The sequence below is a fragment of the Coregonus clupeaformis genome, chromosome 16, assembly GCF_020615455.1.
Source record: "Coregonus clupeaformis isolate EN_2021a chromosome 16, ASM2061545v1, whole genome shotgun sequence".
Classification (NCBI taxonomy): domain Eukaryota; kingdom Metazoa; phylum Chordata; class Actinopteri; order Salmoniformes; family Salmonidae; genus Coregonus; species Coregonus clupeaformis.
The window spans coordinates 17,408,541-17,424,752 of NC_059207.1; the positions used below are offsets into that span (position 1 = coordinate 17,408,541).

At 43.1% G+C, this 16,212-nt stretch overlaps 1 protein-coding gene across 1 annotated transcript in view; it reads left to right on the top strand.

The window, feature by feature from the left end:
* Window positions 1–16,212, top strand: part of LOC121584289 (small G protein signaling modulator 1) — a 115,789-nt gene that overhangs the window by 69,390 nt on the left and 30,187 nt on the right. The window contains exons 9-16 of the mRNA XM_045225953.1: window positions 8,140–8,264; window positions 8,824–8,891; window positions 9,124–9,287; window positions 9,654–9,783; window positions 9,881–10,036; window positions 13,096–13,222; window positions 13,800–13,864; window positions 14,068–14,213. Coding sequence (XP_045081888.1) covers window positions 8,140–8,264; window positions 8,824–8,891; window positions 9,124–9,287; window positions 9,654–9,783; window positions 9,881–10,036; window positions 13,096–13,222; window positions 13,800–13,864; window positions 14,068–14,213 — 981 coding nt within the window. The remainder of the gene's footprint in view (window positions 1–8,139; window positions 8,265–8,823; window positions 8,892–9,123; window positions 9,288–9,653; window positions 9,784–9,880; window positions 10,037–13,095; window positions 13,223–13,799; window positions 13,865–14,067; window positions 14,214–16,212) is intronic.

Below are 16,212 nucleotides of genomic sequence, written 5' to 3' on the forward strand. Positions count from 1 at the left end.
AAACCCAGCTGCGATCTGATTCCTAGCTTTAAATTGTTCTGGAACCCCTCGAGGTACTGCTATCCCATCAATATATATCCTTTCATCAAAGGATCCCGGGAGGAGGTCCTACTTTCTACGTGACAACTCACCAGTCTCTGACACGTTTGATTGTTTGCGTATGTACAGTGGGGGAAAAAAGTATTTAGTCAGCCACCAATTGTGCAAGTTCTCCCACTTAAAAAGATGAGAGAGGCCTGTCATTTTCATCATAGGTACACGTCAACTATGACAGACAAATTGAGAAAAAATAATCCAGAAAGTCACATTGTAGGATTTTTTATGAATTTATTTGCAAATTATGGTGGAAAATAAGTATTTGGTCACCTACAAACAAGCAAGATTTCTGGCTCTCACAGACCTGTAACTTCTTCTTTAAGAGGCTCCTCTGTCCTCCACTCGTTACCTGTATTAATGGCACCTGTTTGAACTTGTTATCAGTATAAAAGACACCTGTCCACAACCTCAAACAGTCACACTCCAAACTCCACTATGGCCAAGACCAAAGAGCTGTCAAAGGACACCAGAAACAAAATTGTAGACCTGCACCAGGCTGGGAAGACTGAATCTGCAATAGGTAAGCAGCTTGGTTTGAAGAAATCAACTGTGGGAGCAATTATTAAGAAATGGAAGACATACAAGACCACTGATAATCTCCCTCGATCTGGGGCTCCACGCAAGATCTCACCCCGTGGGGTCAAAGTGATCACAAGAACCACACGGGGGGACCTAGTGAATGACCTGCAGAGAGCTGGGACCAAAGTAACAAAGCCTACCATCAGTAACACACTACGCCGCCAGGGACTCAAATCCTGCAGTGCCAGACGTGTCCCCTTGCTTAAGCCAGTACATGTCCAGGCCCGTCTGAAGTTTGCTAGAGTGCATTTGGATGATCTAGAAGAGGATTGGGAGAATGTCATATGGTCAGATGAAACCAAAATATAACTTTTTGGTAAAAACTCAACTCGTCGTGTTTGGAGGACAAAGAATGCTGAGTTGCATCCAAAGAACACCATACCTACTGTGAAGCATGGGGGTGGAAACATCTTGCTTTGGGGCTGTTTTTCTGCAAAGGGACCAGGACGACTGATCCGTGTAAAGGAAAGAATAAATGGGGCCATGTATCGTGAGATTTTGAGTGAAAACCTCCTTCCATCAGCAAGGGCATTGAAGATGAAACGTGGCTGGGTCTTTCAGCATGACAATGATCCCAAACACACCGCCCGGGCAACGAAGGAGTGGCTTCGTAAGAAGCATTTCAAGGTCCTGGAGTGGCCTAGCCAGTCTCCAGATCTCAACCCCATAGAAAATCTTTGGAGGGAGTTGAAAGTCCGTGTTGCCCAGTGACAGCCCCAAAACATCACTGCTCTATAGGAGATCTGCATGGAGGAATGGGCCAAAATACCAGCAACAGTGTGTGAAAACCTTGTGAAGACTTACAGAAAACGTTTGACCTGTGTCATTGCCAACAAAGGGTATATAACAAAGTATTGAGAAACTTTTGTTATTGACCAAATACTTATTTTCCACCATCATTTGCAAATAAATTCATTAAAAATCCTACAATGTGATTTTCTGGAAAAATAATTCTCATTTTGTCTGTCATAGTTGACGTGTACCTATGATGAAAATTACAGGCCTCTCTCATCTTTTTAAGTGGGAGAACTTGCACAATTGGTGGCTGACTAAATACTTTTTTTCCCCACTGTAGGTGAGTTCACAATCTGTTATCACCACACAACCATCAGATGTCAGCACGGGCCTGGTTTTGGTTCCTAAAATCCTCTGGCTGCAACAAAGAGGAGAGATTAGTCATGGTCTCTTTTAGTTGTGACATTCTCTGTGTGGGAGCAGGAGCTAAGATGCCCTACCCTGTATCCTATCTTATTAGTCCTAGAAAAACAATAAGAATCCCCTGTGACTTCAAACTGAGGCAACCCAGGTCGGGATGACTTTGTTATCGGGGGATACAGATAGTGCAAGTTACTACAAGACTCTTTCACCACATTCCCAGGTGGCTTGCATGGAGGATAAACCTGACAGAGAGTTAAAGCCTGTCAAGGGGAACGGAGTAGTTGTTAACCTTGGTTTGGCTGTCCCACAGGCATAACAGTCCTCTTTAGACATAGTTCTTGCCGTATACTGAACCCATTCCAACCACCGGTCAAGATTTCTACACCCCGTCTCCACCTGTCCTGCTTTCTTCAGGTCTATAGTTTTACTCTATAGGGTGCCCCAGTTGAAGAGGATATCTCACTTGTTCAGGTCTGTAACCTGTTTTAGCATAATTCAGACTTTCAGACAGTACCTCCCCTTATATGGGTCGCACTGCCATTTCTGGTAATTCCCTACTTTCACAATACTACACCTGTCCCTAAACTGTGTATGGAGATTGACATATTCCCCCCCCCCGCTTGGTATAAGCAACTACATAGTCCCAGGATGTACATGGTGACATACATATGGTGATGTCCTTCCCTAAAGTCCCTAGTACTTCCCCTTTCCCTACGTCTAGCTGTCTCCTATGCCTTCGTAGACTGTGCTCAGGTATTATTATTTTATCAACTTGTGTTAGGTTAACTACTACTTCTGGCTGATCAGGAGGGTTTGAGTGTGTTAGGAATATGGCCCCCACAATCAGACAGCTACCTACCGTCGGGAGACCTGTGAATCCCCACCCTCGCCCTGAGAACATGTCAGACGCCAGAGGCCAACCCATTGCTTTACCTTCTATCGAACTCACACAGGGATGATCAGACAGGGTAAGGGAATCTTCATTAAGGAGCCAACCCCCGAGCCCTAGTGGTGATCGGTTCTTTCTCCTAACTCTGTGTTTGTTCATCAGGTGTAACTGGGTTTACCTTTTTGCAGTGTGTGACATGCACCCAGGTGGATCTAATAGGACTTGATAGGGCCCTTCCCAACAGGCCTGCTTCCAGTTTTTATTATTTTAGGGACTGGATCCACACCCAGTCTCCTGGTTAGATAGAGTGGGTCACCTTCTCCTTTAGTTCACCTGTGGGGCACAAAACTTCTGACATACGGGTGTGGTTAATAAACTATCTTCACACATACATGTTCAGCTCTCAATTTCTTTTTTTTTTTTTTTTTTTTAAGTATTTTGTCCTCTCCTTCGTATATATTTATTATTTAATCATACCATCTCCTACCATACCATCCACCCCCCATTTGACACATGATTTGCCCATGTGTCAATATTACCACCTACCTAAACAATCACTTAGGTAATATTGGTAATTCATTATCCAATTGCCATCCCTCCACTCTCTCTTCTATTATTTAGTGGTTCAAATCATATATATTATTACCAAATTATAATCTTCTTCACACTTTTTCATAAATGTTTAGTTATCTCAAGTGTTCATTAAGTCCTCATGACATTCATTCTCATAAGAAATCATATATACCCCAAACTCAGCCAAAACCTAAAAAACTCCATAAAATTCACTGTGTATGCTCCTCTAAGACCTATCACCCTTGACCTGCTGAAAACCCCCCAAAATTGAAACAACAAGGCTTTATAAACATCATACTAGGTGTGTTGTTTTTTGTTTGAAAAACCCAATTTGAAAAACAACAACCACAAATAGCCAGGCCTCACTTAATTTGGTAGCTCACTTTTATGACCTAAATACTGCCTAACTGAGATGAGCTAATCTCTTTCTCCTGGTTATAATCTAAAGATGGTAGTACACACAAAACATGATACAGATATCCCCAGTCTTAACCCATCAATAATTGTTTGTATCAATCTAATTCCTCATAACTAATCCATAAAACCACTCAAAATTCCTCGAGTGTACAATGATTATTTAATTGATTACCCTAACTCTGCTACATGTGATCTCATCTCAAATGATCCATTATCAATTATTTGTTCAACCCCCTAGGAAAATCTGTCTCCCCTTCTATTGTTCCTGTCCCCCCTGCTTCACCAAAGATCCAGAACCCACCACAGGCTGGCGCTATTCCCCCAGCACAACAGCCAATGCCACTTGCATCCCCGTAACCAAAATAAATTATTGTTTTAAAATGTACCAACAATTTATATTTTCCCGCTAACCCATTTCAGTTCGCTATTCAATTTCTTTAACTGTTCTCTCTGATTAGGCCATAATTAATAAAACAAATACTTGCTATCGTTGATAAGCATACATTTAATGATGTTCCTAACATTTGAACTATCTCTCACCCTCCCCTTGCTCCTTCGGGGAAAGCGCATGGTGACCTTATAACATATTTTTATAGACCTTTCTAGAATACTTCTATTTAAGCTATCTAATTCAACCTTTCACATTTCTCAATCCACATAGTAATCTAGGTATATAGCCCCACTGCGAAAGCTTTGCCTACTGTCCCTACCTGTGTTCGAACCAGGGACCTTTAGATACATCGCCAGTCACTCCACACCATCTGCGATTCTCTCAAAGTAAATACTTTCATGTCGCACAACCAGCCACGTCATCACCCCCCGTCTAGCCAGCCCTTCCGTCTCAAACACCCTAGTAGCAAAAATAAAACACACTCTCTAACAGCGTTCTGCATTTACCTCTATCATCGGGTTTAAGAACTAACGTAACAACATTAACCATTCTCTATTGCTGTAGTAACGTCTTGTTTGGTTCAGTTTATTTATTACGGAGTGTCCATAATACTATAATAATACATAATCGAATTCCCCTCATGCATACAGATTTCACCTTATGCCATTGAAATGCCAAATAAACCATAATAGTTCAATGGAGCCCCCTATTGGCTCTCCCCTACCTATACATTACTTCCATAACCACATTAGTTATGGTCCGATTACCCATTAAACCTTATCACATGATCAAACAACGCCACAACCTTAAACTCATATGGGGCGGCAGGCAGCTTAGTGATCAATAGCGCCGCGCCAACAACCGAGAGGTCGCCGGTTCCAATCCCCGAGCCGACAAGGCGAAAAATCTGCCGATGTGCCCTCGAGCAAGGCACTCAACCCCAATCGCTCCTGCAAGTCGCTCTGGACAAGAGCGTCTGCCAAATTACCACAAATGTAAATATTCTCTACTTTCCCACCCATGACGTACGTCTACGTTCGGGTGAGCAAGTTCAGAATATCCATCGTCAGAAACCCACAGGCACCTCTCAAATAATCACCCCGTGGTGTTCCCAGCCAACTCCCAGTCTTTCCTGGCTCCAAAAGCCACACTTTCGCTCTCTCCAGCCCCTCCCCTCGCAACTCTCTCTTCCTTCCTCTCCTCTGGGAGTAGGCTATTTTGAGGAGCTGTGTTTCGTGTTAGTGTTTCCAATATTCTGTCGTTATTTAAGGTACTTTCGTCTATTTATTTAAATCAAATCATTCCCACCTAATTAGTTAAAGTTGGTGCATGTTTATATTTCAACGATAAACTGAATTATTTCAGTCTAATTGTTTAACCAGTATTTTGCAGGGTCAAACATCAAACGTTACATCAAATAATCAACCAAAAAGCCTCAACCCAAGCACCTAAAACCAGTATTATGCTATGTCAAACATCAAACATTAAATCAAATAATAAACCGAATTGCTTCAACACAACTATTCAAAACCAGTATTATGCTATGTCAAACATCAATAACGGGTTATACGGTTTTAAGCAACCACAAACCCAACAGTTATCCCCAAATTATACAGTTTGGACAGGCACAGACGTCTTTGATTCCCAATTAGTTTTCTATCAAGGTATACAGGTTTATCATTCACACTCTCATGCATACGTCACCCCTGTCTTAAAGAATTTTAAGTGTCTCCTTTGAACCTAGTCATATCTAGTCTGAACTGATATGTGCCATAGCGTCGCACTGCCTATTTATTTAAAGTACCTCCTATGGGTGTCTTTTGTTAACTTTTGCACAATTTAAACTTTATTTCCTAATTGTAATTCTCATTATTTACTGTTTTAAAATATTGTTTGTATTCTCAGCCAAAATGGTACACAGTTATTACACAGTTAAACGTAGTATACAGTTATCACACAGCAAAAATAGTACACAGTTATCACACTCACTCACAATACACAGTCATAATCCTATCACACAGTCAAATATGTCACACAGTCATAAATGACACACTTACACTCGACACACAATCGTAATTCTTTGTCACACAACTAAAGTTTCTTAGGACACACAGATAACAAAGGTATACAATGGGGCACACAGCCTCCTCTACTATGGGGCACACAGCCACCTCTACTATGGGGCACACAGCCACCTCTACTATGGGGCACACAGCCACCTCTACTATGGGGCACACAGCCACCTCTACTATGGGGCACACAGCCACCTCTACTATGGGGCACACAGCCACCTCTACTATGGGGCACACAGCCACCTCTACTATGGGGCACACAGCCACCTCTACTATGGGGCACACAGCCACCTCTACTATTCAATGGGTTTAACCATCAGAATTATCAAACATTTGCATAGTATATTATGAAATCGAAATAGTATACTGTAATCGTTATTTATAGTACAATAGGGTTCACTTACATCAAACAGGTGCTTCACAAAATTAATTTGGATAAAGCCAATATGCAGAACTTTAGTTATATAACAATAGGTGTATGCTTACCTGTGTTTTTAGAAGCCCGGGCACTTTGTGAAACACACAGTTCGACGACAGCAATGTCCAATAGGCTGGGTGAATTCCAGCTAGGCTGGGTGAATTCCAGCTGAAGTTCCGCTACCAGATCACGTCGGGGTCACCAATTGTTAGAAATTGCGTAATTCAAATCTGGTATTGGAATAAGAGAAAACATAATCAAGAGATATTCAATCCAAGCTAAATTTATTATATGCAAAATGTATGTATGATAAGTATGATGGTTCAATATTCAAATTCGATCTCCTGCTGTCCCATAGTATTGAACGTGTCGGGACGAGACAGAAAGGCAGGCAGCGTTTCACAGCCGGTCGAAATCATGAACCAGCTTGCATCATTTTTATGGATATATACAAAAAAAATTTACATTGAAAAATTGTCAAACGAAACGCGGCTAATTTGCAGTCTTTCCAGCTTCAGTTTGAAGTGATTGTGTTACTGTAGCTGTGTTGTTGGCTAGCTCCTCTGAACAATATTGTCCTGACGAGTGAGCACATTCTCTGTGCCAGGCGAAATCGCGCCTCATTAGCTCATTGTTATGGATGTATCCAAATGAATGTCACTAAAAAACAGCTTAAACAAATACAAATGAAGCTACTTTGCTGTTATTCTTGCGTTATTCTTGTTATTTTTGACGTGACTGTAAATTAGCCGTAGTTGGCTAGCTAGCAAGGGATACGAATGCTGCCAGCCAGTATGGCAATGGAACATTTAGAACGACGGCTGGGTCGCGTCTATAGATACAGAACAAAAAGACTGAACGGCTGGATCTCGTCTATAGATACAGAACAAAAAGACTGAAAAACTGGGTCGCGTCTATAGATACAGAACAAAAAGACTGAACGACTGGGTCGCGTCTATAGATACAGAACAAAAAGACTGAACGACTGGGTCGCGTCTATAGATACAGAACAAAAAGACTGAAAGACTGGGTCGCGTCTATAGATACAGAACAAAAAGACTGAACGACTGGGTCGCGTCTATAGATACAGAACAAAAAGACTGAACGACTGGGTAGCGTCTATAGATACAGAACAAAAAGACTGAACGACTGGGTCGCGTCTATAGATACAGAACAAAAAGACTGAACGGCTGGGTCGCGTCTATAGATACAGAATAAAAAGACTGAACGACTTGGTCACCTCGGTAGATACAGAACAAAAAGGACGAACGACTCTCTAGCAACCCTATATTTGTGTCAGGACTATATCTTGTGGAAGGAAGAAATAGTACAAATAAATTCATCAAAATAACGTTTTTAATGAAAATATGTCAATCATTATTTGAATATGTTGGTAACCCATTGTGTAAAAGTGATAATGCCCTCGAAGCCGGTGTTTGTTGGATATATTGGCACGGTTTGTCTATCCAACAAACACCGGCTTCGAGGGCATTATCACTTAATTAGAAAACAGATCCTCAAACTAATATCCGTCTTGGCATTACAGAGGGATGACATGGAGGCTATCCCAGGATACCTCTCTCTCCACCAGACTGCTGACATCATGACACTGAAGTGGACGCCCAATCAGCTGATGAATGGCGCTGTGGGAGACCTGGACTATGAGCACAGGTGTGGAGAGCAATTCACTAATGATCATATCTCTCACTTATGTACATCAAGATGGCACAACAGGGTGATGAATGTTTATAGGAACACCATACACAACCTGTGTGTTTAAGTTGATGTCTACAGTTGGTGCAGCGGTTCAGTGTGACTGAATCATGTAGCGTGTCTGTCTGAGTGTTACTCAGGAGGTCTCTGTGTCCTGAGGTCAACTCTGGAGAGGGGAGTATGATGAGGGTTGTTTTTAGGGACAGCAGGGGACATGTTCTTGCATACTTCAAGGCAACCAGTCATATAATTTTAGTGACTGGTTCTTAGCCCGTAGTGTTGTCTGCTGTGTATCGCTTAAGCTTTTATTAAAGAGCACTTTTGGGAACAGCAAACACTCTACCTACTTATGCAAAATACTGAACCCCAACTTAAATCGTTTCTACGTTCAGTTACACAGATTGTATTCAGAGAGACATACAACACACATATCCCTATGGCCATCTTTGTTGTTTAACTCAGTGTGACAAGGTGAGTAATGTCTCAATAACTCCGGCTTTGATTCCATCTCTTTCAGTGTGTACTGGGACTACGCTATGACCATCCGTCTGGAGGAGATTGTTTATTTGCACTGTCATCAGCAGGGTAGGTCCACCAACGGAGGCTAGTGGAGGGAGACATTGGGAGGACAGGCTCATTGTAATGTCTGGATTGTTATCGGCGCATCTTGTATGGTGCTCAACTGCTAGCTACTGCTATCAACAACAGCGAGTTCTGGTTCATTTACAGAGTTGTTAATATCATTTTTGATTTTTACCAAAAATGCTGTAATAAGACATTTAAAAGGTCCATAAAAGGTATAACATTTTCTCTGCAGTGGACAGTGGGGGCACGGTGGTGCTGGTGAGCCAGGACGGCATCCAGAGACCCCCGCTGCGCTTCCCCAGAGGGGGGCACTTGCTCCAGTTCCTCTCCTGCCTGGAGAACGGCCTCCTGCCCCACGGCCAGCTGGACCCTCCGCTCTGGTCCCAGAGGGGAAAGGTCATCCCTATTTCATTTGATTATTACATTGTTTGACAAATCTTGAGTTATTATGGCTCCATGTACGTGTGTTAGTACATGTGTTAGACTGCTTAAAGCCTATATAATTTCTACTGGGCAGAATAAATCATGAAAACCACCCACACAAGGCTGCTTTAAGCCAGAGCTTATTACGTATGGCTTATATAAGCAGTCCTTCTGTTTGGTGAAAGTGTGGATGTTTTACAAATCTAGGTTATTTAAAGACCCTGTGCGATCAAAATCGTCATTTAAAAAATGTCTTAATTAACAAAGAATGCTGTTAATCATTTTAGATTTTTTTTTGACATTTACTGTCTCTAACATTCCCCTAATTTCTGATTACAGGGGAAGGTGTTCCCTAAACTGAGAAACAGGTGTTCACAGGGATCCTCGGACTCTGTGTCTGATAAGGAGGAGGACGAGGCCACGGACTATGTCTTCCGCATCCTGTTCCCCAACAGCCAATCAGAATTTGGTAAGTGACCTCGACCCCTCGTGTGATCACTTCAGGTGGCCTTGGAGTGATGTTTTTTGTTTTTAAAAAATCAAACTGTCCTCATTGTCCATTCCAGTGACTATAACCCACCCTCCCCGTCTTCCCCCGGGGGCTCCTCTCCTGTCCCGCTCCTTCTCCCACTACCTGAGAGGACAGCCCCCAACCAAAGGGACCCTGGTGGTCCCTAAGCGCTCCTGCAGCTGTCCCGGAGAACTCACCACAGGGAACAGCTGTAACGTTACCACACCTCAGCTTCTCCGTCTGTCTGTCCGTCCACTTGCTTTGCTTCAATCACTGCCTCTCCCTCTGTCTCCTTCCTGCAAAGCTTATAAATGAGTCTCCTAATCAAGCGCTCTCTGTCCCCTTTCCTTAACCTCAGTCCCTCTTGGACAATCGGTGGACGATTGACTGGCCGCTGGCCTTCCAATTGAAAAAACACAACGTTATTTTCGAGGTACACAGTGGTTTACAGTAGTAGCAAAAGCAAATATTGAGCAAGCAAATTGTCACGCTTAGGGCCGAATTCTAACTTCAGATGCACACACTTAACATAAACATTTTGTATTAATCATGCCTTGATGTCAATGGAAGATTTGCCTGAGAACTTGAGTTAGCATGTGCCCACAAAGAGAATAGAGAAACATAAAGACCAATAAGAATGTGTCCTCATTACCATGCCAACAGACCGTTGTTCACCCTCCGCAGATTGAAATGCCTTGATTCCCCAAATGTCATTGTTGATGTGCTTGATTTGCTCTCTAACGTCACCTCTATGGCAGTTATTAACCCGTCCTCTAATCTAGTGACAGATCTAGCCCAATCTGTCTAATTCAGCTGTGATCGTGTCTTGAGAATTATCTCCAGAGGTGTCCAAATCATGACGGGACCATGTGATTCTGGCTGGGAGTTTGAACCTGTGCAGTTACAGTAGAGCACAGAGTTTCAGACCAGGGTCAAATACATATACTGATGTAGGATCTTTATTTGATTACACTGTTGCAAAAGAACCTTCTTGCAATGCAGGACATTTAAAACTGGTAGTGTATTTGAGGTTTAAAAATACTTCTAAAGTTGGTAATTTCCACTTTAAAATTTCAGACTTGATTTTCCCTTACAAAAAATGTATCAACCCCTACAAAATGTCTATTAATTATAATCGGATGCCTGAAGAAGTCCTAAGGGACAAAACATATCAATAAAATCACCTAGAAGCATGAACAGCAGTGTGCAGCGTTTTCCTTTTTATTTTTCATGAGTTCACCTATCTCCAGCACCTGCAAAAAAGTAGCTGGATGTGCGTATGGTCTTTAGATTTTGTACATTAATTATAATCCACATAATAATTCAAATGTCCTGTTTCTGCAGGATTATTTTCTTGCTGTAGCAAACTGTCCCAAATTATGATCCTACATCTGTATGTCAAATACTTTCAAATACTTGAGCTATGCTTGATTTAGTTTGCCCAGTACAATGGCAACTCCAAGCTAAATCAAGTACACCTCAAATTAGGGTTGGGCGGTATCCAGATTTTCATACCGTCATACCGTTTCTGTACCATACCGGGGTATACGGTATTACCGGAAGTAGACCCAAAAACGATATAAAAGCAAAAAAAGAAATGTCCCTTTTTCAGGACCCTGTCTTCCAAAGATAATTCGTAAAAATCCAAATAACTTCACAGATCTTAATTGTAAAGGGTTTAAACACTGTTTCCCATGCTTGTTCAATGAACCATAAACAATTAATGAACATGCACCTGTGGAACGGTCATTAAGACACTAACAGCTTACAGACGGTAGGCAATTAAGGTCACAGTTATGAAAACTTAGGACACTAAAGAGGCCTTTCTACTGACTGAAAAACACCAAAAGAAAGATGCCCGGGGTCCCTGCTCATCTGCATGAACGTGCCTTAGGCATTCTGCAAGGAGGCATGAGGACTGCAGATGTGGCCAGGGCAATAAATTGCAATGTCCGTACTGTGAGACGCCTAAGACAGCGCTACAGGGAGACAGGACGGACAGCTGATCGTCCTCGCAGTGGCAGACCACGTGTAACAACACCTGCACAGGATCGGTACATCCGAACATCACACCTGCGGGACAGGTACATGATGGCAACAGCAACTGCCCGAGTTACACCAGGAACGTATAATCCCTCCATCAGTGCACAGACTGTCCGCAATAGGCTGAGAGAGGCTGGACTGAGGGCTTGTAGGCCTGTTGTAAGGCAGGTCCTCACCAGACATCACCGGCAACAACGTCGCCTATGGGCACAAACCCACCGTCGCTGGACCAGACAGGACTGGCAAAAAGTGCTCTTCACTGGCGAGTCGCGGTTTTGTCTCACCAGGGGTGATGGTCGGATTCACGTTTATCGTCGAAGGAATGAGTGTTACACCGAGGCCTGTAATCTGGAGTGGGATCGATTTGGAGGTGGAGGGTCTGTCATGGTCTGGGGCGGTGTGTCACAGCATCATCGGACTGAGCTTGTTGTCATTTCAGGCAATCTCAACGCCGTGCGTTACAGGGAAGACATCCTCCTCCCTCATGTGGTACCCTTCCTGCAGGCTCATCCTGACATGACCCTCCAGCATGACAATGCCACCAGTCATACTGCTCGTTCTGTGCGTGATTTCCTGCAAGACAGGAATGTCAGTGTTCTGCCATGGCCAGCGAAGAGCCCGGATCTCAATCCCATTGAGCACGTCTGGGACCGGTTGGATCGGAGGGTGAGGGCTAGGGCCATTCCCCCCAGAAATGTCAGAGAACTTGCAGGTGCCTTGGTGGAAGAGTGGGGTAACATCTCACAGCAAGAACTGGCAAATCTGGTGCAGTCCATGAGGAGGAGATGCACTGCAGTACTTAATGCAGCTGGTGGCCACACCAGATACTGACTGTTACTTTTATTTTGACCCCCCCTTTGTTCAGGGACACATTATTCAATTTCTGTTAGTCACATGTTTGTGGAACTTGTTCAGTTTATGTCTCAGTTGTTGAATCTTGTTATGTTCATACAAATATTTACACATGTTAAGTTTGCTGAAAATAAACGCAGTTGACAGTTTGAGGACGTTTCTTTTTTTGCTGAGTTTATATATTATTATGGTATTGAAAATCATACCTTCGGTATTTCGAAATACCCCGGTAAACGGTATATCGCCCAAGCCTACCTGAAATATTTTCAAGTATTTTATTTATGTATTTGACGTGGGTCTAATGTGTTTCAAACCTCATACTGTGTGCTAACCATGGGATGTGTGTGTGTGTATGTGTGTTGTTCTGTGGTGCAGTGGCCCCAGAGCTGATGGACCAGGAGGCCAACATGTGGCAGCCCGCAACCAGGAAGTCCTCCTGCTCGTCCTGTACCCAGGGCAGCTTCTCAGACGGAGGGCCTCCTAATGGGTGCAACCATGAAAGGTCAGAGACAGACACACACACTGCTGGTTACCATGACATCATCCCTGGCCTTTACCGATCCCACTGGCCTGAGAAGGATACAAGATCCCCAGACTCCGGTTCAAATACTACTTGAAATCTTTCAAATACTTTGGCCATTTCCTTTAGCCTGCCTGGAGTGCCAGGGGGGCGGGGTACGCACTTTCCAGACTTTTCTATTGGTTCCATTGCAATAGGCACGCTTAATCAAGCACAGATATAATATTTTAAATTATTTCAAATAATATTTGAACCCAGGTCTATTACATGTTGATGTTGTAGTGCATGCATTTATCTCATCGTTTGAAATGTACTGTTTTATTACGCAATTACGGTTTTGATGTCCTTGTGAATGAAGGACATCTATTGAATTCATATTGTAATTAATTTGAGGTAATATTTCATAAATAATCGGGAACACTGGACAGTTACTTTAAGATGTTCTTGTGAATGGAGAATAGTGACTGTTTGGGTTAAAAATGAAAGTCTTGGACATGTTTAAGAGGAAGTGGAGCCAGTATGGAGGACACTTTGACTTGTGTGCTGTTTCCCTATGCAGAGCCCCTTTGAAGCTGCTGTGTGACCAAATGAAGCATCAGATCATCTCCCGGGCGTTCTATGGCTGTATGTGATTGTGAACACAACTCTTCTATCTTCTGTCCCCCTTGATGATTTGCAATGGATTTTAATTTAAAACAGCTCATCAATTAGTCTAGAATCCAACTATTAATTAAATGTCAGACGTGTGATCGCCTTATTTAGATACTCTATCACATAAAATCTCAGAGGGAGGATAATTTGATAGCGGTTGTGTTTTTGTATTCCAGGGCTGGCTTATTGTCGTCACCTGTCCACCGTACGTACACACCTCTCGGCCCTGGTCAACCACACCATCGTGGCGCCCGACACGCCCTGCGATGCCTTCGGGGGCCTCACTGCCGAGGTGTGGCAGAGGTTCCTTCAGGACTGCACCGTAAGCAGCATCACCGTCACATCATTAGCAGTGTCGCTAAGGTTGTCACTTTAGTCATCACACACACACTGTGCAGTACCAGACAGTCCAAGCCCCCTGGTGACGAGATACGCACACACACACAGACATCTGTATTCATCCGTTAATCATCACATTGCTCCCACATTCTTAGTCACACAACCAACCGTATGCAAGCGTGACTAATGCCCTGCCAGTCAGCGTAACAACAGCACACATTTTCATTGGAGGGATTTTGTTGAATAATCAACCAATGGGAGGGATTCAGTTGACTCATAATCTCTCTAGTTCATCCATGTGTGTCCAATCTGTGTTTGTAGAGTTCTACTGGCTGTAGTCAATCTTGACATTTTTCTCACAATTGTAGTTAAGTATTATTCATTATTAAACAGGGGATTAGGGCCCACACTGACATCCAGTGGTACACAACCATTCTGCACGTTGATTGATCAAATCAAATCAAATGTTATTTGTCACATGCGCTGAATACATTTACATTTACATTTTAGTCATTTAGCAGACGCTCTTATCCAGAGCGACTTACATATTTTTTTTATACTGGCCCCCTGTGGGAATCGAACCCACAACCCTGGCGTTGCAAACGCCATGCTCTATCAACTGAGCTACATCCCTGCCGGCCATTCCCTCCCCTACCCTGGACGACGCTGGGCCAATTGTGCGCCGCCCATGAGTCTCCCGGTCGCGGCCGGCTGCGACAGAGCCTGGATTCGAACCAGGATCTCTAGTGACACAGTTAGCACTGCGATGCAGTGCCTTAGACCACTGCGCCACTCAGGAGACTATACAACAGATGTAGACCTTACCGTGAAATGCTTACTTACAAGCCCTTAACCAACAATGCCGTTTTAAGAACAATAAAAGTTACGAAAATATTTACTAAATAAAGTAAAAAGTAAAAGAGTAACAATAAAATAACAATAACGAAGCTATATACAGGGGGTACCAGTACAGAGTCAATATGCGGGGGTACAGGTTAGTCGAGGTAATTGAGGTAATATGTACATGTAGATAGGGGTAAAGTGACTATGCATAGATAATAAACAGTGAGTAGCAGCATTGTAAAAAAGGGTGGTCAATGCAAATAGTCCAGGGAGCCATTTGATTAACTGTTCAGCATTTTTATGGCTTGGGGGTAGAAGCTTTTAAGAAGCCTTTTGGACCTAGACTTGGCGCTCCGGTACCGCTTGCCGTGCGGTAGCAGAGAGAACAGTCTATGACTAGGGTGGCTGGAGTCTTTGGCAATTTGTAGGGCTACTGGAGGGATACTGGTGAAGAATTTAGTAGCTTGCGAAAGTATTCACCCCCCTTTGCATTTTTCCTATTTTGTTGCCGTACAACCTGGAATTAAAATGGATATTTTGGGGGGTTTGTATCATTTGATTTACACAACATACCTACCACTTTGAAGATGCAAAACATATTTTTTTGTGAAACAAACAAGAAATAAGACAAAAAAACTGAAAACTTGAGCGTGCATAACTATTCACTCCCCCCAAAGTCAAAACTTTGTAGAGCCACCTTTTGCAGCAATTACAGCTGCAAGTCTCTTGGGGTATGTCTCTATAAGCTTGGCACATCTAGCCACTGGGATTTTTGCCCATTCTTCAAGGCAAAACTGCTCCAGCTCCTTCAAGTTGGATGGGTTCTGCTGGTATACAGCAATCTTTAAGTCATACCACATATTCTCAATTGGATTGAGGTCTGGGCTTTGACTAGGCCATTCCAAGACATTTAAATGTTTCCCCTTAAACCACTCAAGTGTTGCTTTAGCAGTATGCTTAGGGTCATTGTCCTGCTGGAAGGTGAACCTCCGTCCCAGTGTCAAATCTCTGGAAGACTGAAACAGGTTTCCCTCAAGAATTTCCCTTTATTTAGCGCCATCCATCATTCCTTCAATTCTGACCAGTTTCCCAGTCCCTGCCGATGAAAAACATCCCCACAGCATGATGCTGCCACCACC